This window comes from Rhinopithecus bieti, unplaced genomic scaffold (assembly GCF_001698545.2).
Source record: "Rhinopithecus bieti isolate Rb0 unplaced genomic scaffold, ASM169854v2 scaffold_30918, whole genome shotgun sequence".
Classification (NCBI taxonomy): domain Eukaryota; kingdom Metazoa; phylum Chordata; class Mammalia; order Primates; family Cercopithecidae; genus Rhinopithecus; species Rhinopithecus bieti.
The window spans coordinates 1680510-1696141 of record NW_016813589.1 but is presented as its reverse complement, the minus strand read 5'-3'; the positions used below and the strand labels follow the sequence as shown (position 1 = coordinate 1696141).

The 15632-nt window shown below is 39.7% G+C and overlaps 1 protein-coding gene across 5 annotated transcripts in view; it reads right to left on the bottom strand.

Moving 5' to 3' along the window:
• The window catches only part of IQGAP2 (IQ motif containing GTPase activating protein 2), a 317888-nt gene that overhangs the window by 55090 nt on the left and 247166 nt on the right, over positions 1–15632 (bottom strand). For 3 of the 5 annotated variants that reach the window (XM_017848709.1, XM_017848710.1, XM_017848711.1), the window contains exon 17: positions 12407–12577. The exons of the other annotated variants lie outside the window; for them this stretch is intronic. In XM_017848709.1, the coding sequence (XP_017704198.1) occupies positions 12407–12577 (171 nt within the window). The remainder of the gene's footprint in view (positions 1–12406; positions 12578–15632) is intronic. 5 annotated transcript variants of the gene reach the window in all.

Below are 15632 nucleotides of genomic sequence, written 5' to 3'. Positions count from 1 at the left end.
ATACAAACTTACATTAAGATGTGAACTGGGCATGGTGGCTCATGCCTTGATACGGTTTGGATTTGCGTCCCCACCCAAATCTCATGTCTAATCGAAATCCGCAATGTTTTAGAGATCTTCACAGCAGCCCCTGCCATCACAGGCTGGGAAGCCTAGGAGGGCAGAACAGTTTCGTGGGCCCGGCCCAGGGCCTTGCTGCCTGCACAGCCTTGGGACACTAATCCCTGCATCCCAGCCACTCCAGATCTAGGCTAAAAGGGGCTCAGGTACAGCTCAGGCTGCTGCTTCAGAGGGTGCAAGCTGTAAGCCTTAGTGGCTTCCATGTCATGTTAAGCCTGTGGGTGCACAGAATGCAAGAGTCGAGGCTTAGGAGCCTCTGCCTAGATTTCAAAGAATGTTCGGAAAAGCCTGGGATTCCAGGCAGAAGCCTGCTGCAGGAGCAAAACCGTCATGAAGAATCTCTGCAGGGCAGTGTGGAGAAGAAATGTGGGGTTGGAGCTCCTACACAGAGTCCCCACTAGGACATTGCCTAGTGGAGCTGTGAGCAGACAGCCACTGTCCTCCAGACCCCAGAATGGTAGATCCATTGATAGCTTGTACCCTGTGCCTGGAAAAGCCACAGACACTGAATACCAGCCCTTGAGAGAAGCCACGGGGAATGAACCCTGCATACATTCAGAACCACATCAGCACTTCAACTGTCAATTTTAAAACTCAAGAGTAGAAAATGTATTTATTCATATTTTATTCTTCTAGCTATCCTTTCTTCCTTTCTGATGTTCTGAAATTTCTTCTTTCATCATTTCCTTTTTGTTTAGAGAGCTATCTATAGTCATTCTTTAAGGGAAGGTTTGCTGGTAACAAGTGCTCTTAATTTCTCTTTCATTCCTAAAGGATATTTTTGCTGGATATAAAATTCTATGTTGACAGTTATTTTCTCTCCAGACTCTACAAGTGTCTGAGTGCCTTGTTACAGGAGGGTGGAAGTTTAGACTCCTCATTCAGCCTTTGCTTCCCCTGAAAAATGTTTTACTTCCTTCTGGCCTCCTTAAGTTATGAAAAATCCTCTATCATTAGAACTGTCTCCCTCTTATAGGTAAGTTGTTTCTATCTCACTGCTTTTCAAAGTATTTTCTTTGTGTTTTGTTTTCAGAAGTTTGGCTGTGATATGTCTTTATGTGAATTTCTTTCACTTTACCCTGTTTGAGGTTTCCTCAGCTTCTTGAATCTGTGTTTTTGGAACATTTCCACTTTTACTTCAAGTACTTTGTCAGTACTGCCTCTTTCTCCTCTCCTCTGGGAATCTGATGACACAAATGTCAAATCTTCTGTTATAATCCCATTGATCCTTGAGGCTCTGTTCTTTATTTTTTTCAGTCTGCTTTTTCTCTGTTGTTCAGATCTGGGAATTTTATTGTTATAGTCTCTAGTTCACTGATTCATTCCTCTGTCCTTCCATTCTGCTGCAAAGACTATTCATTGGGTTTCCAAGTCTGTTACTGTATTTTTTAGTTCTAAAAGTTACTGTGTGGTTTATAAACTTTTTAATTATTTGCTGAGGCTTTAGTTTTTTTTCCTGAGATGTTCTTTCTTTTGCTTCAAGTGTTAGTAATTGCTAATTGCTTATTGTAACATTTTTATGATAGCTGCTTTAAAAATCCTTGTCAGATAATTCTAACATCTGTCATTTCTGTGTGGGCACCTAGGAATTGTTATTTTAAACTTAAGTTGTGATTTTATTGGTTCTTGACATAAGTGATTGTTGTGATTGTAATATCCAAATAGTCAAGTGATGAACCTTAGACAATGTGGGTAGTATGGGGTCCTGGATCTTATTTAATCCTACTGTTTTAGGTGGCTTTTCCTGACATTGTTTTGGCAAGGAGGCACTGCCTCATTACTAGGAGGTGGGAGGAGAAGGCTAGGTTCTCCATTTGGTTTCTGTCTATATAAACTAATATAACCCTCTTAAAGATGAAAAGGAAAAAAGGAGGCTAGTGAACCTTGGGACCCAAGGAACCTTAACACCAAGGTGGGGAAGGCCTCCTCGTTATTGCTGGGAGGGGGTCCAGCTACCTACTGGACCTGTCTTGATATCACTCTGGCTGGGAGAGTAGAAGTGCCTTCTTATTACTCCCCATGTGGCCTCCATTGACCAACTGAGGGAAAAGACCTTATTACAACTGGATGGTGTGAAGGTCCTGCCTCTCTGCCATGGCTCCTCTCACACCACTCTAGCAGGGAGAGGGAGGGCTGCCACATTACTGCTCAGTGGGCACGAGATAGATTCTACAAGTCTGGGTGCCTTGTTCCAATCCAGGAGGGTGGAAGCCCAGGCTCCCCATTCAGGCTTTGCTGCCCTAGGTGGAGGCATTACATTTTTTTTTTTTTTTTTCTGCGTGCACGTGTGTGTGGTGTTTGGCTAGAGTAGAGTAGTTACTGTTTGAAATTATTTTTGTCTTGCTAGACTGTTTCTTTCTTGGTCCTTTGGCTACAGAGAACAGGCTTTCATTGGAGCCTGTATTAGTCTGTTTTCATGCTGCTGATACAGACACACCTGAGACTGGGAAGAAAAACAGGTTTAATGGACTCACAGTTCCACATGGTTGGGGAGGCCTCACAACCATGGCGGAAGGTAAAAGGCACTTTTTACATGGTGGCAGCAAGAGAGAACGAGAAAGAAGCAAAAGTGGAAATCTCTTATAAAACCATCAGGTCTCATGAGACTTATTCACTACCACAAGAACAGTATGGAGGAAACCGTCCCCATGATTCAAATTACCTTCCACTGGGTCCCTCCCACAACATGCGGGAATTATGGATGTTCAATTCAAAATGAGATTCGGGTGGGGACACAGAAACAAACCACATCAGAGCCCGTACCCATTGGTATTTCTGGGTTGCCAGCCTCTTCAGCTACAGGTCAGAAAAATATAAACAAAAGAAAACTAAAAGAAAAAAAACCATTGGCCGGGCCCGCGGTGCTCAAGCCTGAACCCCAGCACTTTGGGGGCGAGACCGGGCGGAACACGAGGTCAGGAGATCAGACCATCCTGGCTAACACGGTGAAACCCCGTCTCCACAAAAAATAAAAAAAAAAAAAAAACTAAGCCGGCGAGGTGGCGGGCGCCTGTAGTCCCACTACTCGGGAAGGCTGAAGGCAGGGGAGAATTGCGGTAAACCCGGGGGGCGAGCTTTTGCAAGTGAAGCTGAAGGATCCGGCACTGCGCTCACAGCCTGGGCGACAGAGGCGAGACTCTGTCTCAAAAAAAAAAAAAAAAAAAGAAAAGAAAAGAAAGAACTCACCACTTGTCATTCTTGGTCCCAAGGGTTCACTAGTTAGTCTTACTTTTTTCTCTTCAAAGAGTGTTATGTTTGTTTATATATAACATTGGGGGCTTTTAGTTGTATTTATGGAAGAATAGGGAAAAAGAACATGTGTTCCATTTCCCCAGAAGCGGAAGGCAAGCCCAAATAATTTTTAAGTCCTTAAAGTTTATAGTTTTCTATATTATTAAGGTTATATGAATCTATTCCTTGACAAAATTCAAGATTTAAAAAAATCAGAAGTGTCAACAGCAGTTATGACTCAAGAGGATCAACTAAAAATGTATTAGAACTAAGAGTTCATCCTGCTGACTAGTAATAAAATGAATATAAAATTGATAACTTTTCTACATGTCAAGAATAAACAACATAATAGAATAAAGATGTTATTCACAATAGCAGAAAAAGATACATAGGGGTAGGAGTAAACTCAAAAATATAATGGAATACAATTATAATGGTATACTTTGGAACAGATTAATAAATGGAAAAAGATTAATGTCTGAACTGTAAAGTTTATTATTATAAAGATGCCAACCGCCTCAACAAAACTTTAAACTTCAACGCAATCATTTAAAGACACAGGAATGGGTCTAGAATTTTATCAAATGCTTTTGCAGTAACTATTGAAATGAGCACATGAGTTTTTCTCCCTTAAGCTCTTACGGTGATAAAGAATTATACGGGAAGATGAATTATCATCTGGAGTTTTGAAATGGAAGTGATCTTAACAGTGCTTCTCAAACGTTAATGTGAATATAAAATCATCTGAGGATCTTGTCAGAATGCAGGTTAGGATTCAATAGGCCTCGTGGAAGGCATGAGATTTTGTACTTTTACCAATCTTCCAGGCAAAGAGAGCAGTGTGTATGTGTCCACACATTAAATGATAAAATGTAAATAACCAAAATAAAAAATTTTAAATTAATTATGTTTAGAAAATGCTACCCCATGGGATTTGTCACTGTGACAATTCTGAGATGCGCAAAATTCTCTGATGTCACCAACAGTTGCTCACAAAAGTGTCCCAACAGCACAACAGCAAGTAAGGGAAGTGGACCCTCATTGTGGGTCTCTGGGATTTCATGGCAGTCCAATCAGTAAAACACATGTTGTGATGAATCTTAACAGTTCACATTTTGGTGGTTAACACTGGTTTAAAGCAGAGAAGTGTAATTGTTTGAATGTATATTGTAAATCCCATTCCTTCCTTAGTCCATACCGAAAGGCTAAACAAGATAATTGGAACGAGCTCAAGTTCCCATTTTGCTCTTCTGGAATTACCTAAACTCCAAAAACATGGTTAATTTCAATTATCTGAGATTCGCAAACATTCTGAATAAGTGACCTGTCATAGTAACAGATTATTTAATATTGAATCACTCCTGCATTGGCAAAATGACCCCATTCATCCATTCTGGTTTTCTTCTGCTTCTTCTTTTCTTCTTCTTCTTCTTCTCTTCTTTCTTTTCTTCTTCTTCTCCTTCTCCTTCTCCTCCTTCTCCTTCTTCTCCTCCTTCTCCTCCTCCTCCTTCTTCTTTTCTTCTTCTTCTTCCTCTTCCTTCTTCTTCTTCTTCTTTTCTTCTTCTCCTCTTCTCTTCTCTTTTCTCTCCCTCCTCCTCTTCTTCTTCTTCTTCTTCTTCTTCTTCTTCTTCTTCTTCTTCTTCTTCTTCTTCTTCTTCTTCTTCTCTCTTCTCCTTCCCCTCCTTCTTCTTCTTCTCCTTCTCCTTCTTCTTCTTCTTCTTTTTTTTAAATGTACTAAGGATTAACTCTGTGTGCCACCAGCATTTACCTTGAGAGTTCATTATTATGTTTCATCTCATTATTATTTACGTACATTTTCTGGTATTCTTCTACATTTATGAGTTTTGTTACCTTTCCAAACAAAGGCAGCTTGGCTGGGAATACAATTTTTTTGCTCCTGGATATGAACAGATACTTCTCAAAAGAAGACATTTATGCAGCCAACAAACATGAAAAAAAGCTCAACATCACTGGTCATTAGAGAAAAGCAAATCAAAACCACAATGAGATACCATCTCACGCCAGTTGGAATGATAATCATTAAAATGTCAGGAAACAACAGATGCTGGAGAGTATGTGGAGAAATAGGAATGCTTTTACACTGTTGGTGGGAGTGTAACTTAGTTCAACCATTGTGGAAGACAGTGTGGCGATTCCTCAAGGATCTAGAACTAGAAATACCATTTGACTCAGCAATCCCATTACTGGGTATATACCCAAGGGATTATAAATCATTCTACTATAAAGACACATGCACAGGTATGTTTATTGCAGCACTGTTCACAATAGTAAGGGATTGGAACCAACCCAAATGCCTGTCAATGACAGACTGGATAAAGAAAATGTGGCACATATACACCATGGAATACTATGCAGTCATAAAAAAGGATGAGTTCACATCCTTTGCAGGGACATGGATGAAGCTGGAAGCCATCATTCTCAGCAGACTAACACAGGAACAGAAAACCAAACACCGCATGTTCTCACTCATAAGTGGGAGTTGAACAATGAGAACACATGGACACAGGGAGGGGAACATCACATACTGGGGCCTGTCAGGGGCTGGGGAACTAGGGGAGAGATAGCATTAGGAGAAATACCTAATGTAGATGGTCTGTTGATGGGTGCAGCAAACCACTATGGCACATGTATACCTATGTAACAAACATGCACATTTTGCACATGTATGCCAGAACTTAAAGTATAATAATAAAAGAATTTTTTTTGCTCCATAGAAGAATACTACTTACCTCATATTTCATTTGCCAAAATTCTGTTTTTCTTTTTTTAGTCTGTAAGTTTTAGTTCCATTGAGATAAGCTTTTCCTATTATGTACCAACAACAGAACTCTTGTGCATAGCCATGATATTGTAAGCTCTTCTCTAATTAGAGGCTGTTTATTATAAGCAAATATGGGTATAAAGTTGATATAAAGAAACTTGGAAAATTACAGACAGATGGAATTTACATGCCGGGTGTGGTGGCTCATGCCTATAATCCCAGCACTTTGGAAAGCCGAGGCAGGCAGATCACTTGAGGCCGGGAGTTCAAGACCAGCCTGGCCAACATGGTGAAACTCTGTCTCTATAAAAAATACAAAAATGAGCAGGGTGTGGCGGCGCACGCCTGTAATCCCAGCTACTTGGGAGGCTGAGGTATAAGAATCAGTTGAACCCAAGAGGTGGAGGTTGCAGTGAGCTGGGATGGTGCCACTGCACTCCAGCCTGGGCGACAGAGCAAGACTCTGTTTTAAAAAAAATAGGTTTAAAAAAAAAAAATAGATTCACAAAAATGGCAGTCTCATTCTCCTGCCTGGTATGGGAACTTGTGGGAAAATTTATAACAGCCATCTTATTTGTTTTGTTTTCTAGTACCACAAATATATTTTCTGTGCAGAGTATCTGTATAAAAGAAGTCTGTCAAAACACTTAGACCTCAGAGGTCATTGCTCTGTTTTATAGACTTTATTCCTCGCTGGGAAATCTGGCTTGATACACAGGCTGCTATGCTTGATAACTGGACACTCAGTACAGATATATTCAAATTACCAATGCCAACTTCGAATGCACAAAATACTTGTGTGATTTCGGTTAGCCAAGAAAGCCCTAAACATTTACCTCTTCTCCCTCTCCTCGAAGGTAAAAAAAAAAAAAAATCCAGCGATCTGTAAGAGTAGTCAGTTACATTAAAACAACTAAGGACCGACTCTCCCAGGCCATCCCCTTCCTCTTGGTCCACAGACTCTGCCGCTGCTCCTGGCAAAGTGAAGTTCCTTCAGGGTAGCTTACTTTTCTTCACCAGGATGCTTGTGGCACTCCCTGAGCTGAAGTTCAATAATTCATTAAATCTCAGGGCTAGGTTTTGGTGTTTACCATTATTATATCCTTTCCTAAAAAGTAGTATACTGGCTTTTTTCAGTTCACGAAAAAAACTTCCTCCTGTAGTTACCTATTCTATCCTATTTGATTTTTTTCTGAAGTCTTCCTGTGCCCCATCACCAGTATCAATATTGGATCCCCATTATCTGCTCTCTGAGTCATTATCTCTATCACCTTGCCATTTCTAAAGTTTATCAAGCACTTGAGAAGCACATACTAGGAAACCTCTGTTATGTGAATTATTGCAGTCCGTCCTTACCACCCTGCAATAAAATGGGCATTACATTTTTCAGATGAGAAAGTGTGTCTCTTCTTCTTCTTCTTCTTCTTCTTCTTCTTCTTCTTCTTCTTCTTCTTCTTCTTCTTCTTCTTCTTCTCCTTCTCCTTCTCCTTCCCCTCCTTCTTCTTCTTCTCCTTCTCCTTCTTCTTCTTCTTCTTTTTTTTAAATGTACTAAGGATTAACTCTGTGTGCCACCAGCATTTACCTTGAGAGTTCATTATTATGTTTCATCTCATTATTATTTACGTACATTTTTCTGGTATTCTTCTACATTTATGAGTTTTGTTACCTTTCCAAACAAAGGCAGCTTGGCTGGGAATACAATTTTTTTGCTCCTGGATATGAACAGATACTTCTCAAAAGAAGACATTTATGCAGCCAACAAACATGAAAAAAAGCTCAACATCACTGGTCATTAGAGAAAAGCAAATCAAAACCACAATGAGATACCATCTCACGCCAGTTGGAATGATAATCATTAAAATGTCAGGAAACAACAGATGCTGGAGAGTATGTGGAGAAATAGGAATGCTTTTACACTGTTGGTGGGAGTGTAACTTAGTTCAACCATTGTGGAAGACAGTGTGGCGATTCCTCAAGGATCTAGAACTAGAAATACCATTTGACTCAGCAATCCCATTACTGGGTATATACCCAAGGGATTATAAATCATTCTACTATAAAGACACATGCACAGGTATGTTTATTGCAGCACTGTTCACAATAGTAAGGGATTGGAACCAACCCAAATGCCTGTCAATGACAGACTGGATAAAGAAAATGTGGCACATATACACCATGGAATACTATGCAGTCATAAAAAAGGATGAGTTCACATCCTTTGCAGGGACATGGATGAAGCTGGAAGCCATCATTCTCAGCAGACTAACACAGGAACAGAAAACCAAACACCGCATGTTCTCACTCATAAGTGGGAGTTGAACAATGAGAACACATGGACACAGGGAGGGGAACATCACATACTGGGGCCTGTCAGGGGCTGGGGAACTAGGGGAGAGATAGCATTAGGAGAAATACCTAATGTAGATGGTCTGTTGATGGGTGCAGCAAACCACTATGGCACATGTATACCTATGTAACAAACATGCACATTTTGCACATGTATGCCAGAACTTAAAGTATAATAATAAAAGAATTTTTTTTGCTCCATAGAAGAATACTACTTACCTCATATTTCATTTGCCAAAATTCTGTTTTCTTTTTTTAGTCTGTAAGTTTTAGTTCCATTGAGATAAGCTTTTCCTATTATGTACCAACAACAGAACTCTTGTGCATAGCCATGATATTGTAAGCTCTTCTCTAATTAGAGGCTGTTTATTATAAGCAAATATGGGTATAAAGTTGATATAAAGAAACTTGGAAAATTACAGACAGATGGAATTTACATGCCGGGTGTGGTGGCTCATGCCTATAATCCCAGCACTTTGGAAAGCCGAGGCAGGCAGATCACTTGAGGCCGGGAGTTCAAGACCAGCCTGGCCAACATGGTGAAACTCTGTCTCTATAAAAAATACAAAATGAGCAGGGTGTGGCGGCGCACGCCTGTAATCCCAGCTACTTGGGAGGCTGAGGTATAAGAATCAGTTGAACCCAAGAGGTGGAGGTTGCAGTGAGCTGGGATGGTGCCACTGCACTCCAGCCTGGGCGACAGAGCAAGACTCTGTTTTAAAAAAAATAGGTTTAAAAAAAAAAATAGATTCACAAAATGGCAGTCTCATTCTCCTGCCTGGTATGGGAACTTGTGGGAAAATTTATAACAGCCATCTTATTTGTTTTGTTTTCTAGTACCACAAATATATTTTCTGTGCAGAGTATCTGTATAAAAGAAGTCTGTCAAAACACTTAGACCTCAGAGGTCATTGCTCTGTTTTATAGACTTTATTCCTCGCTGGGAAATCTGGCTTGATACACAGGCTGCTATGCTTGATAACTGGACACTCAGTACAGATATATTCAAATTACCAATGCCAACTTCGAATGCACAAAATACTTGTGTGATTTCGGTTAGCCAAGAAAGCCCTAAACATTTACCTCTTCTCCCTCTCCTCGAAGGTAAAAAAAAAAAAAATCCAGCGATCTGTAAGAGTAGTCAGTTACATTAAAACAACTAAGGACCGACTCTCCCAGGCCATCCCCTTCCTCTTGGTCCACAGACTCTGCCGCTGCTCCTGGCAAAGTGAAGTTCCTTCAGGGTAGCTTACTTTTCTTCACCAGGATGCTTGTGGCACTCCCTGAGCTGAAGTTCAATAATTCATTAAATCTCAGGGCTAGGTTTTGGTGTTTACCATTATTATATCCTTTCCTAAAAGTAGTATACTGGCTTTTTTCAGTTCACGAAAAAAACTTCCTCCTGTAGTTACCTATTCTATCCTATTTGATTTTTTTCTGAAGTCTTCCTGTGCCCCATCACCAGTATCAATATTGGATCCCCATTATCTGCTCTCTGAGTCATTATCTCTATCACCTTGCCATTTCTAAAGTTTATCAAGCACTTGAGAAGCACATACTAGGAAACCTCTGTTATGTGAATTATTGCAGTCCGTCCTTACCACCCTGCAATAAAATGGGCATTACATTTTCAGATGAGAAAGTGTGTTTTAATAATCTATTCTTTCTCTCATCTTTTGTGGATTTTTCTGAAGCTTTCTGTGTCTGCTCCAATTATGCTCAGTGTCTATTTTGCATTCTGCAGTTATAAATTCATTTACATTCTATGACATCATTATTTCTCTTCCTCTCCTTAGCTGTCAGCTGTCTTTTTATTTTATTATTCTGTTGTCTTCTTATTTCATTAAGTCCACGTCTTAACAAATTCCTTGACAGTATAAAGCAGTTTCAGTATAACATTCTCTCCTGTCTTCTGGAAGAGTAACTCTAGATGTCTACTCCATTTATATTTTGCAAGTTATATTCCTTTTTCTGTTTTTGATATGAAATCTTTTTTGTTTATGAGCAGTTTTTTCTTTCTGGCTCACTCAGGCGATTTTACTGGGGACTTCTAACTGCTCAAAAATAATATGGCTATGTAGATTATCTTTGACTTCCTCTATATTGACCTGGGCACCTCCCAATTAACTCCATAAGCACTTGAGACAGACTGCTGGACGTTGCTCATGCACATTCTCTGTACCACTACTCACTTCCTTGGCAGACCACTGATGGCAGGGAGGGTGGTGTAGCTGGGGTATAGCTGGCCTTGGCCTAGGAGCTTTGCCTTTGTATTTCTCTCCAATTTTGTTAAAACTACTGTATCTGGGGGCAATTCAGCCAGCTAGGAAGCCCACAGTGTTTTACATAGGGGAACTTCTCAGATATCAGAACATTTTCCTACTTGAAGGTGAACCAGTCACTTTGGCGAGAAATAAGATTAGCATGACACCTTTTGGTTCACCGGCTCTTGGTTTTAAGGGTCAGCAGGTTCCTACTGACTGCATTATTCACTTCTGGTCCACATCTGTGAAGTAGGCTTACCCTTAGGCTTCATGCCCTCTGTTTTGGAAAATTGTCAGAAGACTGATAAAAAGGCGTAGTGAGGTGACTTCATGGTTTGATGACTGCTTCGTCAATTCTTTTGCCTCTGCTGAGGTGGAGGAAAAAGGCTCCAAATGATCGCTCCTGTCCTTACCCCGTTTCTCTCATCCTTCAGCCCTGGTTTCTAATACAGAGGGATTCTGTACTGGTGGGCTCTGTGGTATACCTTCCAACTGCAACACTGCTGTGTGCCCCGAGACTGGAGAGTGTGGGGTCCAAATTTTATATTGGCTGACACGTGAAATGTGTGCAAAATTAGAGCCTCATCAGTGCAGATGACTATTTTGAGGCTTTTGTTTACTTCCTGTGTGTTCTGTCTACTATTTGTTTAAAGGAATAAATTGGAAACTCACTGGCCCACCTAGAAAAATCCTTTGAGTGTCAGATTTATAGTAGAAATTTCTTTTATAAAATTAATTATTTCTGCTTTGCTAATAATATCTTAAGCTCTAAGCAAATTTTAAACATGTAAGCATCTATCATGTGCAAGATACAGGAAGACAAATGTTTGTAAAATTCATTTTCTGCCTTGGACATTACAGTTAGGTGGGAAAAGCAGATGAGTTCACCAGTGACCACACAAAAAAGAAGCTCTTCCACAGAAAAACGTTCAATTTAGGAAGCTTCGAAGTAAAAACCCACCAGCATCAGACTTTACCAGTTGTTAACAATACCCTTTTGAACTCACAATAAAAAGAACAAACTCACAGCCTTTCACAAACCAGTCTGGTGACTGGTAGGGGGTGCTACAGGAATACAGAAGAGAAACATCTAAACCTGGCAAATTCTCCTGCCAATCAGAAAGTTCGGACAAGTCATGCAAACTTAAGAACAATTTATAGCAAAAAAATTGGGAATGAAGTTTTCTCCTGTAGGCCTAAAAGAAGAGTGACAGATTACAGAAGGTAGAAGACATTCTTAGAGATGCTAAATCTGTTTATTTCATTAGTTCTTCTGTTCTTTCAGGCTAGAACAGCACAGAAACTAAGATGCCACTCAACATCCACTAACCACAAAAAAGCCAAATTGTAAAGTCCCCAAGTCAGGTATGATTTCAACTCTGATCCAAGGCATACCCCTTTGGGTCCAACTAAGTTGGCAGCAGGTAGATCTGTGCAAATCTGCGGTGCTCCTAAATACTCTCTAGAAGACCGTAGGTTAAGTCATTCATCATCAAAATGCTTTCCATTTTAAAGCCTTGGTGAAGTAGACTAGGGGCACTGATTATGTAAAAATATGCAGTCAGATTTGTTTATAGGAATGCTGGTAGTTGACTATTATCAAAGAAAACATTTTCAGGTGATATGACAGTTTGTTGCAAACAGTGGTAGGTGATCCACATACCTGTATTTTGACCACATTCTCTTCTTGTTCATGCAAAAATGATTTTCTAGCTTCAAACTCTTCCCTAAGGATGGGTCCTGAACTTGTGGCTTGAAAGCGAAGAAGCATCTCTTCTGAAGCAGACCATATATTTTCACGAATGTAACCTACTGTGACTTCCTCAATTATGTCCTGGCAAGAGATATTTCTTATGGTTACACTTCACACATCAGCTGAAAGGCACATATAGAATAGCTTCTGATATTTTATCTTTTAGAAAATAATATAGATGTCTCCTTTTGGCTGGGTTTAAAAACAAATGTAAGCAGAGCTGAGGGATGAAACTGGCTTAGCTTCTTTCTAGCAATATGATTTTGGAATCTCTGAGTTTGGTGCTGAGGTGGCAAGAGAATAAAGCTCAGTGATCTCAGGATTTGGAAGCAGAGATGTATGCATGATGCTGGCAAGGACGAGGCATGACGCCTGATTTCCACAGAATGTAAAGGGACAAGGGTGCTTGCTGTAAAAACATGCATCACCTCCCACTTCCCTTGGGCTGCCAAGGAAAAGACTGCAATGGTCATGAGGTCCTCAGACTTCTTTCCCATTTCTTCCCCAGGCCAGAGTAGGCAGACCCCTGTAATGAGCTGCGGCCAAACTCAGAATGATGCTCTGGGGCAAAAGAAAAAGGGGTGGGAGGAGCAAGATAAGTGCTATTAAGGATAGATGGCAGAAATCTAGAAGAATGAGAAAAAAGGAAGAAGGGGGTTATAAGAAAGTTTCACGTGGGGTATGAACAGGGTTTACTTTTATGCCCGATGAGAGATGCAAAGAAAGACTGGACTGTCACTTCTATAGCTGATGACTCTTATTTAGTACAACTGGAATTAATGGTTGGTTAACTCAAAGATCTAAAAGTGAAATCATGCAAAAGATGCATACATATCTTTAAGAGAAGACATATATGTATGCATTCATTGAAAAAAACTGGTAACTTCAGGTTGTTTAGAAGAAACACAACTTTTTTATAACAGTGTTAGACCTTCCACTGGTTAATAATCTTAACAGACTGATGCTCGATATAACAAAAAGTTATACCTGGGGTATATCTTGGGATGCCACATGACCAACTTTTTATTCTAAATTTTAAATCATCGATGCTGCTTCTTTATAGTTTGATACATCTTTTCAACCATAGCACATAATTTTTTAGCATGTCTATAATTTCATTTTTTTCTTCAAAATTAGCACTAATAATCCATTGCTACAATGTCATTTTCCTAAAACTTGTACAACACCTCTGAACATCCGAAATGAGTCACTAAACTGTGTTCTTCACTATCTTCTTGTCATTAAGCATTTTTGGTAGCATTGGTCAGACTCAGATCACGTTTTTTTCCTCTAAGTTTCAGTAAATATTGCATTGGTGATTCTGTCTGCAATACTGCTACACTGCAATATCTTTGATGTTGACTTTTAATGATTCTGTAAGATGTGTGTTCTTGTTTTTTTCCAAGATAGAATTTAATTATCATCAGTATTTTCTCTTTAAACATATTACGATGCGTGGATCCATTACCGGCAGGTTTCACATCCTTTGGGTCGAACTTTTGTTTTTAAATCCAAAGCAATGTTGGTGAATATTACTTCAAGAGTATTCCTCCTGGGAAGCATTACTCACTTTTTAAAGTACCTATGTATTTCTTAAGCCACCAACTTGGGTTATTAATTCCAGAGCAATGGGCACATGACAAAACCACTCAGAGATACTGGTGACTGTGTCAAAAACAATGAAAAAGTGGAAAAGATACTAGACTAGAAGTTGGAAGCACTGGAAATAAATCTGTTAACTGACAAAATCTACACAAATTGCAGAATTAGCATAAGCTGCTTCACCTACTCTGTGCCCCAATTTCCTCACTTAGAAAAACAGAAGATGAGAATATTTGCTCTATCTCTACTTAGAGGATAATTTAGGGATCAAAGTGATGTGAAAGTATATTGGAAAGCGAAACTCTATACAAATGAGGGGTACTTGGCTATGTTTATGGTTTCAGGAGACCTCATTCGCAATTCCACACATTCTTCGGGTATTTGCAGGGACACCAGTTGGAAAGGTTCCTTTTGGCCATAACTTGTTTCAGACATCTTGCTACAAGGGTTGATTCCAATTTCACATTCCTCTGACTTGACCCCTACCTGTTTCTTCATGGCTGCCCACCAACCTCAGACAAAGCAAAGAAGAACCTCACAGAGAAGGCCATTCGGCAAGATCTACTTCACTACCTGTTTATAGCTAAGTCTTTTGTTTCAGGAAATCTTCACCAAGCATTTAGTCCCCCTATTCCCATGTTGTGAGAAAATATTCAGATCTAACAAAGCCATGATTATACAAATAATCTATTGTCAAAGTGCTCCTCTCATTCCTCTATGTAGGGAGGGGCAACTAAAAAATGAATGAAATTCAGTGATCTAGAACTGAAACTCAAAAGAGCTCTTCTGGCTGTACTTTTTCTCCTAGCTTTGCTCTTGTTATCTTTTTTGTAAATACTTCAGCCCTGGGCTCCTGTATATATAAAAATTGCTGAATATTTGGGAGGGAATTAGGACTACAATGGACAAGGCACCCGGGGAAATCAGGAGGACCCCTGAGACTCCAGCCAGTCTTGTTTACAATGAGAAAAAGCATCTGAACCTGAGATTCTAATGCAGACTTTTCTGTTTTTTGGTTTTTGTTTTTCCCCAAGACAGAGTGTAGTTCTTATTGCCCAGGCTGGAATGCAGTGGTGCGATCTTGGCTCACTGCAACCTCTGCCTCCTGGGTTCAAGCAGTTCTCCTGACTCAGCCTCCCAAGTAGCTGGGATTACAGGTACTCGCCACCATGCCCAGCTAATTTTTGTATTTTTAGTAAAGATGGGGCTTCACCTAATACAGACTTTTCTAAATGAGTTTCTTCTTTCTGTATTTAAAATAACAAATGTCCCCTCAAAAAGAGAAACAAACAAAAACTAACAAATGTCCTAATAGTCAATACCAACGCTATGTTCACTAATGCACTATTTCTTTACTCCTAACAACAAGCTCAAACAGGTACTATCTATATAGTTTGGTTAAAAAGAGATGAGAGAAGGGATAAATAACTTTCAATAAGTAAAATCTGGTAGAAGAAAGCTTTCAAATATGGGTCAAGGATTAGTTAAAAGGGACCTTTAGTAGTTAAATAAAAATTTCAATTCAATGTATCAT